General features: G+C 48.4%; 2 protein-coding genes across 2 annotated transcripts; both read right to left on the bottom strand.

Moving 5' to 3' along the window:
- Nucleotides 1-316: 316 nt before the first annotated feature.
- On the bottom strand, nt 317-1394 carry LOC103807225 (late histone H2B.L4-like). Its single transcript, XM_009079946.1, has 2 exons — nt 1275-1394; nt 317-553 (listed from the first exon to the last, which is right to left on the bottom strand). The coding sequence occupies exons 1-2, from the start codon at nt 1392-1394 to the stop codon at nt 317-319; spliced, it is 357 nt and encodes a 118-aa protein (XP_009078194.1).
- Nucleotides 1395-5159: 3765 nt separating this feature from the next.
- Nucleotides 5160-12797, bottom strand: ABCF2 (ATP-binding cassette, sub-family F (GCN20), member 2; the record flags this gene model as incomplete). Its single annotated transcript, XM_009079947.1, has 13 exons — nt 5160-5761; nt 6458-6661; nt 7455-7583; nt 8028-8090; nt 8350-8460; nt 8690-8779; nt 9317-9436; nt 9544-9639; nt 9721-9823; nt 10873-10968; nt 11085-11256; nt 11548-11730; nt 12585-12797. Coding segments are annotated over 13 exons (1718 nt in total), but the record flags the coding sequence as incomplete, so codon positions are not given.
- Nucleotides 12798-14088: the final 1291 nt, after the last annotated feature.

Raw genomic sequence — 14088 nt, 5'->3', positions numbered from 1 at the left:
GCCCACTCTGCTTCCCTGGACTCTAGCTCTCCCCAGGCATGCCCTGTGATCCTTGCTCCTAGTCGTATGTGGTTGCTTTCAAACAGCAGCTATTCTCCCAGCCCAACCAAACAATCCCCACAGCCACAGTTCAAACTGCATCACAATTTACAAAGCAAAGAATAAAGACAAGATCTGTGCTTTTATACATTTTTATTTTTATTTGCAGGCAGACAACAGGAAGTTTTGCTTTTTCAGATGAGTAAGACTGTATAACAGCTCCTGGAGGACTCCACAGGAAGCATGGCCTGGGCTGGTCTCACTGGGGTCCAGCTGGTCACTTGCTGCTGGTGTACTTGGTGACAGCCTTGGTGCCCTCAGAGACAGCGTGCTTGGCCAGCTCTCCGGGCAGCAGGAGCCTGACTGCTGTCTGCACCTCACGGCTGGTGATGGTGCTGCGGTGGTTGTACTGAGCCAGGCGCGCGGCCTCCGAGGCCAGTCGCTCGAAGATGTCATTGATGAAGGAGTTCATGATGCTCATAGCCTTGGAAGAGATTCCAATGTCCAGGTGCACCTGCCAGGTGATAACCGAACACTGTCTCACACACTCATTGCCCTGGAGGGAGCATAAGGCCACAGCCACTCCAGAAAAGTAGGGCCCCACTTCTCATCCCAGACAGGGCACTTGTACCACAAAGGAACCCACAGTTGTCACCTTGAGGGTCTCAAGTCATGGGATATTTGCGTTAGACTGAAGAGAGGCTCCCATAATGTTACAGCAACTTTGAGACTGTGCTGGTGGGAACCTCCACACAAGCCCCCTGGAAAACAAGGCTGTGAGGGGTGGAAATGCCCTGTCTCCAAGTCCTGCCTATAGGCTGATACTGACAACTATGGCCTAGAAAGCTCATGGCTACCTCCAGAAATTCTTTTTCTCATCTCCCCATCAAAAATCACCAGAGATATTTTAGTACCTACTCACAGGGCCAGCAGCAGCTGTACCTGACCTACTGACTCGATTACTAATTCAATTACTTTTTCAGGCTGAGCCATACACCAGAGCTTGTTCTCTCTAGGAAACCCTTTCTGGTCTAGATCCATCTCTTGCCTCCTACACTCAGAATCCCCCTCCCAGCTTCTGGGCCTCAGCTAGGGCTCTCCTGTACTCACTCACCCTTTTATTTTCATCTCACTAAAAAGCAGATTTTCCTTCCTTCCTCTTTGTAGGGTTAACTTGCAATAAACAGAAGCAACTTTATGGATGAAGCAGTTTCTAGTAGAAAAGAAACACTTACCTGCTTCAGTACTCTGTAGATATAGATTGAATAGGCTTCCTTTTTCTTAAGCTTCCTCTTAGGCTTCTTGTCCCCTGAAGTGGGAGCATGACCACGGTTCTTCCCAGGTTCTGTGCTCATCTCAGTCTACAATAAAGCAAACATCAACAGAGCAACCAGCAGATGCCATGGGGCTGGTTATATAGGAGAGGCAGCAGAGCCGCACCTGCTTCAGATGCAGTTCCCAAGGAGCAGGAGGAGTACACATGTGTGGCTGATGATTGCACTTTGCACTATGTGAAGGGCAGCTGGCCTGAGAGGAGCTTGGAAGTGACAGATTGAATTAAACTTTCAGACCTAAGAAAACATTTGAGGGTGATCTGGGCAAAGAGGGGGGCAAGAGCAGAAGAATCTGATTCACAGGGGACAGAATTGCCAGAGAAGAGCTATTCCCAGGTCCACCAGGAGCTTGGAGAAAGGAGGAATCCTGCTTTGATGCAAGGGTGTGAATTGGAGTACCCAGTATACTGCAGAATCAAATGAGTGGAACATCTCTGATATGGAGCCACATCTCTGGTATGGAACAGGTAATGCTGCTAATGGAAACTTAGTAACTGGAGGGAATGTTGGTCCAGTGGTGGAACAACGGCATTATAAACACCCCACCAGCCAGATTCCCCTCTCTGTCTCAGTTAGCCTGCTCTTGGGATCTTACCTGCTGCACACAACAGTGCTTGGACTGCCAGGAGGGAGGCACTGGAGGGCTGACACCCTAAGCATAGATTTGATCTATCTTGGAAACCAGTAATCACACTAGTGAGGGTAAATATGACACAGGAATTAGGCTAAGCCAGGAAAAATGTGCAGCAACACGGTAGACAAGTGAACAAAACAGAAAGTTTTCTGCCCTTTGGAGAGAAAAGGAAGCCTTTCAGCAGGCACCACAACAGCCATTTCATAAAAGGACAATGATTGTTTTGGGGTCAGGACACCAGGGTCTTTGTGCTGCCATGCACAGTCTCCTTCTCAGGAGTACGTGTCATACTGGCACATCCTGAGCAAATCACATCTTCCAAGGACTGAGTTCAGGACGCCTAATCAACCAGTGACTCTGCTACTGCTTGTGCAGCTCACAGTTGAATTGTTCTATTCTTGGCCTGTCCTTGTGGGGAGGCACCTGAACATCCTCCCCTAGTGCAAGTAACTGTCACAGTGACAAAGGGGGGGATCAGTGTCACAGAGAGGCTTCTTTCTCCCAGGAACTGAAACATTAGTGGTCAGGTGGGACAGGTCGGAATGGTCGCATCAGCACATTTGTGAAGGAGAAGGGGTTTGAAGACATGGGGTAGTGGGATAATCTGGGAATGGGAGTGACTCATACTGGGAGTAAGGAGCAAGTGACATCCCCACTTGTGCTTTTTAAGAGGCTGTGCCTTGACATGGAACAGCACAGGGCTTGCCCCTCTGAGGGACCCTCCAGCACTCCCTGATCTGCAGAGCTGTGAACAGGTAAGACCTTTGTGTTGAGGGATACTCCTCACTGCCATGGGAGATGTGTCACCTTGGTCTCAGGTCACACCACACAGGGGGCCTCTCATGCCAAAGGAGCTGGGGGCTGTTGTATCCCTCCCCAGATGTTGCTGTGTCTGCCACTGGCAGTGATACATTCACAGCTGGTGTTGCTGACAAAAGTTTTAGTTAGAAGGAAGGCACTAACTGGTTGCTTGGCATTAAGCACAGGGGCCTTTCACATAACAAGGATGGAAGCTCATCCACTGAGCAGTACAGTCAGATTTGGGGAATTACCATCTTCTTCCTTAAACTGCATGTGCTGGAGGCTGTCCATGCTGCTGTGTGCTGGGCTTGACTCATCCTGGCGCTGTTTTGTGGCGCTGCACAAAAACAGGGCAATCTCACAAACCTGCACCTGATGGACTATCTGCCACATCTGACTGTGGCTGTGTTAGGGGCCAACCTCATTTTTAGACTACAGGCCACTTCTTTCACAGAAACAACCATCCTAGTAACTAAGGAGCAATTCTTGTAATTTATCTGTAGTTTTGCTTTTGTGTAAGACCAGAAAAGTCCCAGCTGAAACTGCTCGAAGTGCCACTGCCCCAGCTCATGGCTGCCTCATGTAAATCAGTGCTCCAGGACATCTGCCTGTCACAGCTGCTTTGGTGCAGTTCAACAGTCACCACAGAGCAAATCCAGATTAAATCAAGGCTGATAAAGCACATGAACAGATTTCATTTTACTGTGACCTCTAGGGCAGCTTTGAACATCGATCTGTGGTCCTTGTTTGTAAATCAGAGACATGCCTTCACCCAAGAAGTTCCTCTCCCTTTGCAGCAGCAGACAGGTAACACAGCTCTCTTGTTAGCTGCAGGAGCTACAAGAGTGCTCCAACTACTGCCTGCCATGCCAGTGTCCCCAGGCCCTTCTCAGGACTCATCATACCCAAAGAACTCAGTGTAAGATTGTATACTGCATTTATTATTGCCACCAGATCTGAAAGTGGTGTTAAGAATTGTTGCCAAATTTTTGGTAAGAATAAGGAAGAGTAGGATGAACAGCTCTAGCCTCAGGCAGGACTCTGACCTCACCATTCTCAGAGCTACTTTGCAACCCTTGCCAACTCACCATCTTTCTACAACCTAGAGGGCAGAACAAACAGACATGCATTGATCTATTCTTGTTTAACTTCTGTGACCCATTAGCCTTTAGAGTAATCACTTCCCTGTGGATTGCTTTTACTCCCTCACTCCACCTGATAACTTCTGAATCTAAGTGACTTTTCACTGCCATCTAGACTTTTCTGCAGAACTAACTTGGAAGCATTTATACTAATCTGCATTATTTTCTCAGAAAATACTTTTTTTTTCTCCTCTCAGATCATTGCTAGAAACAGTAAAAACCACAGGGTTCTGCTTTATCTCCTGGAAGCAGCTCCCATTCTGATATTTGTCCAATGCATGACACACAGCTTCCTCAGAGGCAGTCACAGTTTGGATGGCCCTTTTGGGAAATCAAAACCAAGGAAATACTCTGCTCAAAAAGTCAAAGCCAGTCAGTTGGCACTGGAGAAGGCACTGCAAGGGAGCACAACTCCTACATTTGTCCTTCCATTCGCCTAGCAGCATATGCTGCTGGACAGGCCACTGGGCTACAGGAACCTTTCACGTGACCAGTGCAGCCATTCTCATGTGTTTGTAGTGTTTAAAATGATAACTCATTATCCAAAAAAGCTATTTGGTTTGATTTGCTACCTTTTTCTTCAGTACCTTTTAACCACTTCAATAATAAATGAAAAATTTCTTTTATTCACACTTCTGTGGCACATGGTGAAGTTTAAACACCAACTCTTCCAAAAATCTGTTATTGAGAACAAAAATGAAAGTTCAACCAACTTTAGTTGATTTGTCTTTAGTGAAACCTGCGAGGAACAAATAGCTAATTCATAGTCCAAAAATCCTAAATGATTCTCATTATTAGAGAAAAAGCCACCTGTGACACTACACTGGAGAGAACACACACTGGTGCTCCACAGATCTACATTCTGTCTCTACCTTCAGTCTTCAGAATCCTTTCAAGCTGTGTCTGTCATCTACAACAGAAGTGTCTGTGGCTTCTTCCCCCTTGACACCTGCTGTAAATCTGGCACTCACTCCAGCTGAGCAGAGGTGTGAGGATCCTAGGTCCCAGATGTGAGGATCCTGCTCACTGCTCAGTGCCTCCAGAGCTCAGTACTCACCACTGCACATACCCCACAGGTTCTGGCCACAGCTTTGGTTGTACTGAGGAACTGAACCTTTAGCAAGACAGGCTGATCCTCACTCAAAGCTCAGCACTTGCTGACTCACCCCAGCACACCCCAACTACCACAGCTCACAAAACAAGACAAGATTGTTCTTCCCTCTTTATTGACTGATGGAATCTCAGGCAGATCTGTTAATTACAGTGTTAAATAATAGTTAAAAACAAACCAAGGCCAGAGGAGTTTGAAGTATCTAAACTGAAGCAGAAATTGGGAAGGAAGAGGCAGGAGAAGCTGGGCTGGGGTCTCCACTTGTATATCACTGCAGCTTGGACACTCTGACAGCCACTGCCGTGACCCCAGGCCATTAGATGCCAAGGCCTGGCTCGGATGGGACATCATCTAAATATGGAAACGGTTGCCCAAATGCAGCCAGATCGGGAGAGAAGAGCTCTGTCCAGACACAGAGGTGCAAGGCAAGTCGAGGGGAAGCAGTATTGCAGCAATCCTAGAACACAGCCAGTGGGAGCAGCAGTCCCACTCCCGCCGGCGGGTGGGCGAGTCGCGTGGCCACGGCCAGCCCTGCAGAGAGCTCTGGCTGGGGCTCCTCAGCTCACACGTTGTGGGTCCGTTTGGTGAGCTGAGGGTCCTCATCCACCAGCTTCGACTTGAGATGCTCCTTGTAGGCAAGGATGTCCCCTTGCCACTTGGTGATTGTCTGCTTCTCACAGACCCAGATCTCCTGTGCGACCTGAGAGGAGGAGAAAGTGGAGGTAAAGGAGGAGGAGGGGGAAAGAAAAGTTTAGTAACTTTCACATTTCAACTACCAAAGAAAAATATCTGCAGAGAGACATCTTTCCAGGTGTTTTCTGCATCTTTTATACAAGATTTTAGAACTGAAAATCCTGGATCCCTCTACATTTCTGGCTTTGTTCATAGACTAAGAAGGAAAGCCTTTCTTGCTGAATTGGGAATTGAAACAAAAGTAGCTCTTGACCTGAACTACTTGCGTATAATACACTGAAAAATAAAGTTATACCTGAACTAGCAAGCAAAGCTATAGCTGACAAATCAGCACCTGTCACTTGCGTGTACATGGTGCAATGTCCTTCTGTGCAGACTGAGTGATAAAAATCTCTGCTAGAACTCCTTCAGTATAGTTTTAAAAAATCTAGTTAAGGCATCCACAGTGTGTCATGACTTCCACTTCTTCACTTCTGGAGTTCTGGTTTCATGGGGTTTTTTCCCTTTCTTTCGAGTACCTAACACTTTCCTGGGGCTAGCTCAGCAATCGTTTAATATGAACACAGCAAGTGAATTGTGCTCAGTGTTTTTATACCTCTCCCATCTTTTGGGGATGAGTAGCAGCCAGTCAGTTGAAAACACCTTGTTTTAATTACTAAAACTGTTAGAAAGGTGCTCTAACAAAACTCATGACTGTCCTTACCTGTTGGATGAGTCTGAAGTCATGGCTGACGAGCATCATTCCTCCTTCAAACTCATTGATAGCATCTGCCAGAGCATCTATGGTTTCTATGTCCAGGTGGTTGGTGGGCTCATCCAGGAAGAGCATGTGAGGGTTCTGCCAGGCCAGCCAGGCAAAGCACACACGGCACTTCTGCCCATCGGAGAGGTTCCTGATGGGGCTCACCTGCCCAACACAGACATGGCTCATGGCTCTGCAGGGACCTGCCACCCTCCCCCACAGCACTCAGGTCTCACCCTGGGTCTCCAGCTGCTCCATTACACAAGAGGCCAAATGTCCAGTCAGACCTGTACCTATACTATGCATCTCCCACCCGTGGAACAAGGGGCTTCTGAAGGACTGTCCACAGCAAGACCCAGCTTGTGCCAAAAGTGTGGAAGGACAGTTGACTGGGGTCTGACTGACACAACCATCAAACTACTCTCAACTTCTGGAGTGACAAATGGGCAAGAACAATGTAAAAATCAATGCAGAACTGCAGCAATGTGGACAACTCCTGTCACAGACGTGATGTGTGACATGCAGGAGCACGGCATGCCCGGACTCAGAGCACCACTGGTGAGCCTACCCTCTTGTCTGAACCAAGTGGACCCCATCCCCAGCTGAGAATCTTTTACCATTTCTGCCTGGTATTCATCTCAGGAATGAGAGATGAGCAAACTAGTTCAAGTTACAATTGAAGTGTGCTTGAGCCTAGCACTACACCACAATTTGTCTTCACATGGATTCTGAGGGGGTCACCCATTCCACCCCACATATTGCTGACAGCCAAAAAAAGTTCCTACAAGCCATGAGCTATTTTTTTCTCCAGTTTCAAAGGCAGATGGAAAAAGCATTTTGATGCTGTGGTGTGCCATGCTGCGTATTATCACACTGTCAGGCATCAGCAGAGCAACAGAAACACAGCAGGTTTACTGCCCTAAAGAGACAAAAGCAAACCTCAACAGCTCACACTCACCTGCTGCTTCCCTGTCAGACCGTATCTACCAATGATTTTCCTCATCTCCTCCTTCTCCTTGATCTCTGGGTAGCATTTCAGCATGTACTCCAGGGGTGAGAGGTCTAAGTCCAACTGCTCTTGCAAGTGCTGACAGAGAAGAGAAGTCAGCTTCAGGCTGTGCAGGCCACCTACATCATGGCCCAAAGCACTCCCCACCTCAGACCCCCCTGGTACCAGATGAGCAGCAGAACACAAGATCCAATAATCCCACCCACAGGACAGCTCCTGTACTGAACTGTTATGAAATAATTTCCATTTCAGGAGGAGAAGTTCTGCTTCAGAGTAGCAGTCTTGTCCGCCACCAAGCACAAGGCAACCAGCTCTCCCATGTCAGGTGGGAGGCTGAAGGAAGGACCAGTCTCTTTGCAGGGTGAGAACTTGAGTCCATTCCATGGAACATGCCCCATCTCCAGGTACAGAAGGGCGGTATTGGGAGGGGCCTCAGAAGCAGAACTAGAAGGGCAAGGTTCCTTATTCCTGACAGTTTTTTCCTCAGCATTCCCTGTCCCTGGGGGCTGCTGCAGGGAGTACCTGGTGGTATCTACCAATCTTCACGTGCGAGTGTTTGCGAATCATTCCATCTGTGGGCAGTAGCTAGAAAGGGAAGATAAAAGCATTTCACCAAGAAATCTCTTCTCTTGTGGTATGCCAGAAATACAGAATTAAGCCATCTCCATTCTGGCACAGGGGAGGCAGCCTGAACAGGTAATAGGAGAGAAAAAGCCCTATACTGCAGCAAGACCTCAGGATTTCCAAGGCCTGACTCAGGTGCTCTGACAAATAAGTGCTGCTTTGTTGAAGATTAGCCCAGGAATAAAGATCCAGAGCTGGGTAGACAATGTAGGGAGCAAACCTCTCCTGTGAGCAGTTTTAGCAGTGTTGACTTTCCGGCTCCATTGGGTCCAACGAGAGCTACACGGGTATCCAGGTCAATCCCAAACTCCAAGTTATTATAGATCCATGGCTGCAAACCACAAAAATCATGACACATATTATGCCTTTCCACTACTCCCCAGAACCTCCCTGCTGCACCTGTAATGCTCTGTCCTCAGCAGACCTAGCATTAACACCACCAGCAGTTTGCTTCACCAGTCATATGCTGCAACCCAATCGGGAAGCTCAGCCAAAAGTCTCCCACTCCCAAACAAGGCAGGAATACAAATCATCTCTGTAGGCACACTTCCCATACTCACCCCATCCTTGGTGTATCTGAAGCTGACGTTCTGCACCATGATAACAGGAGGGGGAATTTTCCCACAGGGTGGGAAGTAGAATGACAGAGTCTGTTAACACAGAATATGCACCTGTGAGACACCCTGGAGCATGAGACAGTCTGGTTAATCCGGTACAATCAGGCCTCGCTACCAACAAGGCATCAGACTGCGACTTTTTGTAAGCCCCTCTGGCAACTCACTCATAGATTTATTCTGATTAGTGCCTGCAAGCTCATCTGCTGGCTAACAAGTTCCTATTTCTCTCCCCTTGATTCAAATGTGGGCTTGTACTCTTCAGACAAGTAGGAGTTGTCTCTGAGCATCCTCCCCCATCTCCTACGAGCCTTAGACATTCATTTCAGATTTCTGTATCTGCAAAATAGCCTTATTAATATGACAAATCCACTTCCATCCCCTAGAAAATTCCTCTTCCCACTGTTCAGCACTACACTATGCTGAGTACAGGGATCCCTGTCATCAGGAAGGGAACCTCGCTCTTGCTCCCAGCTCTGTCAGCCATTCCGGCTCTCTGCTGAAGATCATCCTACTTCTGTAGCTCATGTTTCCAATACTGATCTCTAGATGCAATCCCAGGTCTCACCCTACCTTATCATTCACAACTCTCTCTGTCAAGCCAGAAGCCATCATCTTCTGAAGGGTCTTCTCCTTGCTCTGAGCTTGCCTGGCCAGCTTCGCACTACCATGGCCAAACCGTGCAATGTAGTTCTGCAACAAAACACAGAGTTAGCCAAAAACCACAAGGACAAGGCTGAGGAGGGGCAGGGATGCCCACCTGCATGGGTAGGAAGGTGCTCATGCAGCCAGGCAGGTACCTTCATATGGGCAATCTGATCTTGCTCCCAGTGGAATCGCTTCATCTGATTTTCTTCTAGTTCCAAGCGAGTCTTTACATACTGATCATAATTTCCCTGGAAAGAGACCATGGCTATCAGACACTCCCAGAGAACAGCACCTGTCCCTGCTGATTGTGTGGGGCACCATTTACTCACTGTGTAGTACTTGAGTTTGCGGTTGTGCATGTGGATTATGTTGGTGCAGACACCGTTCAGGAAGTCCTGGGAGTGGGATATCAGCACAAGGATACGTTTGAACCTGTGGCACCACATAAGGTATTAGAGACTAAGCTAGGAAAAGAATTTTAGTCCATTGTCCCTGACGGTGACAAAAGATTTACATGCACCAGATTTCTCTTGCCTGCAACAGAATTGAGAACGGAAAGGAAACATCCTGGGAGACGCTCTGGGAAAGGGGCAGCAAAGTAGCTACACCCAGCTGCAGTAACTCCTGCCAGCACCTTTCACTATGGTAAAACACCTTGCACCATAGGACAGGATCACAAAGAGTCCAGAGCTCACTGCCCACTGATACAGCTGACTGCACTGGCATCACACTTCTATGAGGTTTCAACCTTTGCTGCTTACTTTCCCCTCGCTACAGACTCCCATCTGTTAGGCACTCTGCACCTGGCTCTGCTCCAAATCCGTACAATGATGGGTTAAAGCCTCTCAAAATGAGGTTCAAACTAGTTTCCTAAAACATCTGACTTCTAAAGCAAGGATGCAAAAGGTTCAACTGACAAAGCTGATGGAAAAACCTCTGCAAAGGCAAAGCCCTTCTCAGAATACAGTCCTTTTAGTGCACTCTAGAAAACCTGAGCTTTACAACTATTCCTAAGTTTTCTGCCTTACAGCTCAACATTATGAAAACGACTCACCCAACACACTAGCACAAGATGAAACCAGCACACTCAGATAATACAGCTCTGTGAAGTCAGAGCAATAGTTGGCAGGGAGATGAGCTGGGAGTCAGGTCTGGAAAGCTCACACTACTGGTACAGCACACAGTGCAGGGACAGGCTGCCAAGGCCTGTTACTGGCTTTCAAGGAAGCACTTTTGACCCGGCACTACAAACCAGCATTTCTCATTTCTTCAGTGATGAGGAGACAGGGGCTTGTCTTGAATTCATTGCCCCTGCATCAAGAACCCCATGTAGCAGCAAGCAGAAGGTGTTACTGGTACTGCAACATCCTTATGTACCCACAAGAACTAGAGACAGCTACTCCTGCAGCACTTGCTCACATGCTGACAAGATGTTTCAGCAGAAAAACGCAACCCACAGAAGCAAACTCCTCCGTGCTTACGTTTTCAACTCTTCCTCCAGCCACACGCAGGCATCCAGGTCAAGGTGGTTCGTGGGCTCATCGAGCAGCAGCATGAAGGGCCTAATAAAGAGGGCTCTGCAGGGAGAGGGGAGATGACAGCAAAGGGTAAGTGCAGGTAGCCCAAAGCCTCTCAGCACTCTGCAGACTTGGGAGCAGTCAGGCATTCTCCCAGCAGGCACTATACCACTCACCTGGCAAGAGCCACTCTCATTCGCCAGCCACCACTAAAGTCCTTCAGCTTCTTCCTCTGCATGGCTGGTGTGAACCCCAAGCCGTGAAGGATACGTGAGGCCCGTGCTTCTGCCTTATCAGCATCCAGCTCCTCCAGACGCTCATATAACTCCAAGAGCTTCTCACACTCCGCTAAAAGAGAGTCTGCCTGTCAGCACCTCTGCATAGCTAGGAAAGCTCACAGATCCTCTGCTTCATCCCTACTCAGCCTCCTCCACTCCCAAGCCCGAGACACTTCTTAAGAAGCTGCACAGAATAATTTCATTTTAAAAAAAGTGTCATCCCACTAATGTGGTGCCCATTAGTACAGGGCACTGGGGGGAAAGTGGTACCACAGTATGTGAAAACTCTGTCAAGGAACCAAAATTTTCTTGGGAGGGGAAGGAAAGGGAAGAATGTCTCTTGGGACTCTGAGATCTTTACCATCTTCATGAGCCAGACGTTCTGCCTCTCTCTCCAGCATGGCCCTCTCTGTGTCCACCTCCATCACACACTGCAAGGGCGTCTTGTCACTGGGAGGCATCTCTCGGGTCAGGTGATAGATGTCAATGTGCTCTGGGATGGGCACTTCTCGCTTCCCAATAGCTGACAAAAGCATGGATTTCCCTGTGTGCAGATAATCACTCCGCAATTAATTGCTGGATTCAGTGAGATACAATGTCCCAGTGAAACAGACAAGATGCACTCAGATCCCATTGATTCCTTCCCTTTCCAACCCTAGAAAATCCTGGGGAGCTGAGAGGCCAGAAGAACTGAAGACACAGCAGAGCCCACTGCCTCACTGTGACAGGCTGTCCTCCCAGCTAAGGCTCACCACCCCAACGACAGGTCTGAGACATGAAGAAGCTTTTTGGAAACCACTGCACTTCAGCCCTTGCCCAGATTTAAGGAACAGATTCCAAAGACTTCTAACATAGAGGAAAGTAATGTGCTCATCACTAGAGATGCTGTGCTTCCTTGAAAGTTAAACCAGCTGGTCACTCTTACTAGCACCTCTCCAATCACACCCACATTCTGCATCTCTCAATGCAGTATCACCTTCTCCTGGGATTGTATAGTTATTTTCTAAGTCAGGCCAAAGCACACACTCCCTACTCCTCTATACTGCACAAGTTCTTTGACCAGTACCATCAGCCTGGGTTTCCTGGCACTACTAAACACATCCTGCGAACAGGAATAAGACAGATTTACACATCCCAGACATCTCACTCAGCTCTCCACAGAAACAAGTTCAAATGCACAATCCAAATCCAGAATGCAACATCAGGCTTCTATCAACAATCCTAGTAATTCCCCCTCCCAGGCAGAGAAATGGGAGAACAGCAACTGCCAAGGCCCAGCCATTTCTGCCTAATCTCTCTCTGGTTTCCAGCACTTCTCACCTGCACCTGTTCAGCTTCTCAGCAGCACAATACCTCCCCCAAGTCCCAGGGAGCTGCATCCCTCTCCCTGCATCTTACCAATCCCATTGAGTCCAATCAGTCCGTAGCGTCTCCCGGAGTTCAGCTCCAGTTTGGTATCACTCAGCAGCTCCTGGCCATGGAAGGTCAGCGAGAGGTTGATGATGTGCACATCGGTGCTGTTGGGGTGAGAGGCCAGCACTCCTGTCACGGCTCGGGCAGCAGCTTTCTTTAATTCAAAGTCCTCCAGCTCTTTTGTAAGAGCATCAACCTCTGCATACAGAAAAGACCAGAAATGTTACTGATGTGCAAACACCAGGTAAGGCACAAACCCCTGTACGAAAAGGCTGAGGACCATGATGACAACCCCCAGAGTCCTCATTTATATGGAAGAGTTGAGGAGGCCCAGATGCAATGACACTCGGCTTTTTAGCTCAGCAGATGGTCTAACAGGAACTTCCACCTGCTTCCTAAATAAAACAGGACCATCAGAACTAAGTGAGCAGCCAGAACAGCGAAATGGTTATCTGAGTGTGATGGGACTAATCCTCCCTGCAGGAAGGATGGGGGTAGGGTAACAACTTACAAAGTATTGCTTGCACACTTAAGGAAAGGGCTGGGCAAAACAAAATTGACTAGAAAACAAATGAACGGAAAGGTGAGAATAGTAAAGAAGCAGGAGCATTGCAACAGGCGCCCCTAATTTTCCCTGAGAAGCCACTATGCCCACATGCATGTTCCCCTCTTCCTTTATCCCTACAGTATAAGCAAATCATAGAATCACAGAATCCTAGAATGGCTTGGGTCGAACCTTAAAGAGCATCTCATTCCAGACCCTCTGTCATGGGCAGTGACACCTTCCACTAGACCAGGTTGCTCCAAGCACTGTCCAACCTGGCCTGGAACAATTCCAAGGATGAGGCAGCCACAGCTTCTGTGGACAACCTGTGCTAGTGCCTCACCACCCTGTCTCCTGTCATACTGACCTCACTCCTTGGAGAGATGCTGCCCTTTGCAGGAGCAAATAGCATTGGGGATCTCAGCAGCACTGCAGCTGCTCAGAGAAGAGACCTGGTGTTCAGATCACGCCAGTGCAGAATGGTGCCCTGGCTGGCAGCATCCAGTAGTCCTTGCAAAATCATTCACCCAGCAAAATCACTATTAACACCAAGGCAAATGTGCCTCGGCCAAGAAGGAGTAGGTGGTGTCACTGGTAGTGACACAGGACCACTTTGGGCACTGCCACAGAGTAGTGACACCAGCAAGCAAATCCATTAGCGAAGAGGGACAAGGTGGTTTCACCCTTGATGTATAAATAGTTCATGGTGAACCGTCAACAAGAAATATATCAGTATGGACCCACAAAGAACCACAGGATCTCCCAAGCTGGAAGGGACCCCCAAGGATCATCAAGTCCAACTCCAGGCCCTGTATAGGACAGCCCAAAATCCCACCCTATGCCTGAGGGCAGTGTCCAGACGCCCCCCGAGCTCCGTCAGGCTCGGGGCCGTGACCACCTCCCTGGGGTCCTTGTCCCGGTCCGAGCCCGTTCGAGGGTCCCGCC

Source organism: Acanthisitta chloris, unplaced genomic scaffold (genome assembly GCF_000695815.1).
Source record: "Acanthisitta chloris isolate BGI_N310 unplaced genomic scaffold, ASM69581v1 scaffold34098, whole genome shotgun sequence".
In the NCBI taxonomy this organism is placed as follows: Eukaryota; Metazoa; Chordata; class Aves; order Passeriformes; family Acanthisittidae; genus Acanthisitta; species Acanthisitta chloris.
Note: the sequence above shows the minus strand (reverse complement) of the source record. Positions and strands in the feature narration are given on the sequence as shown.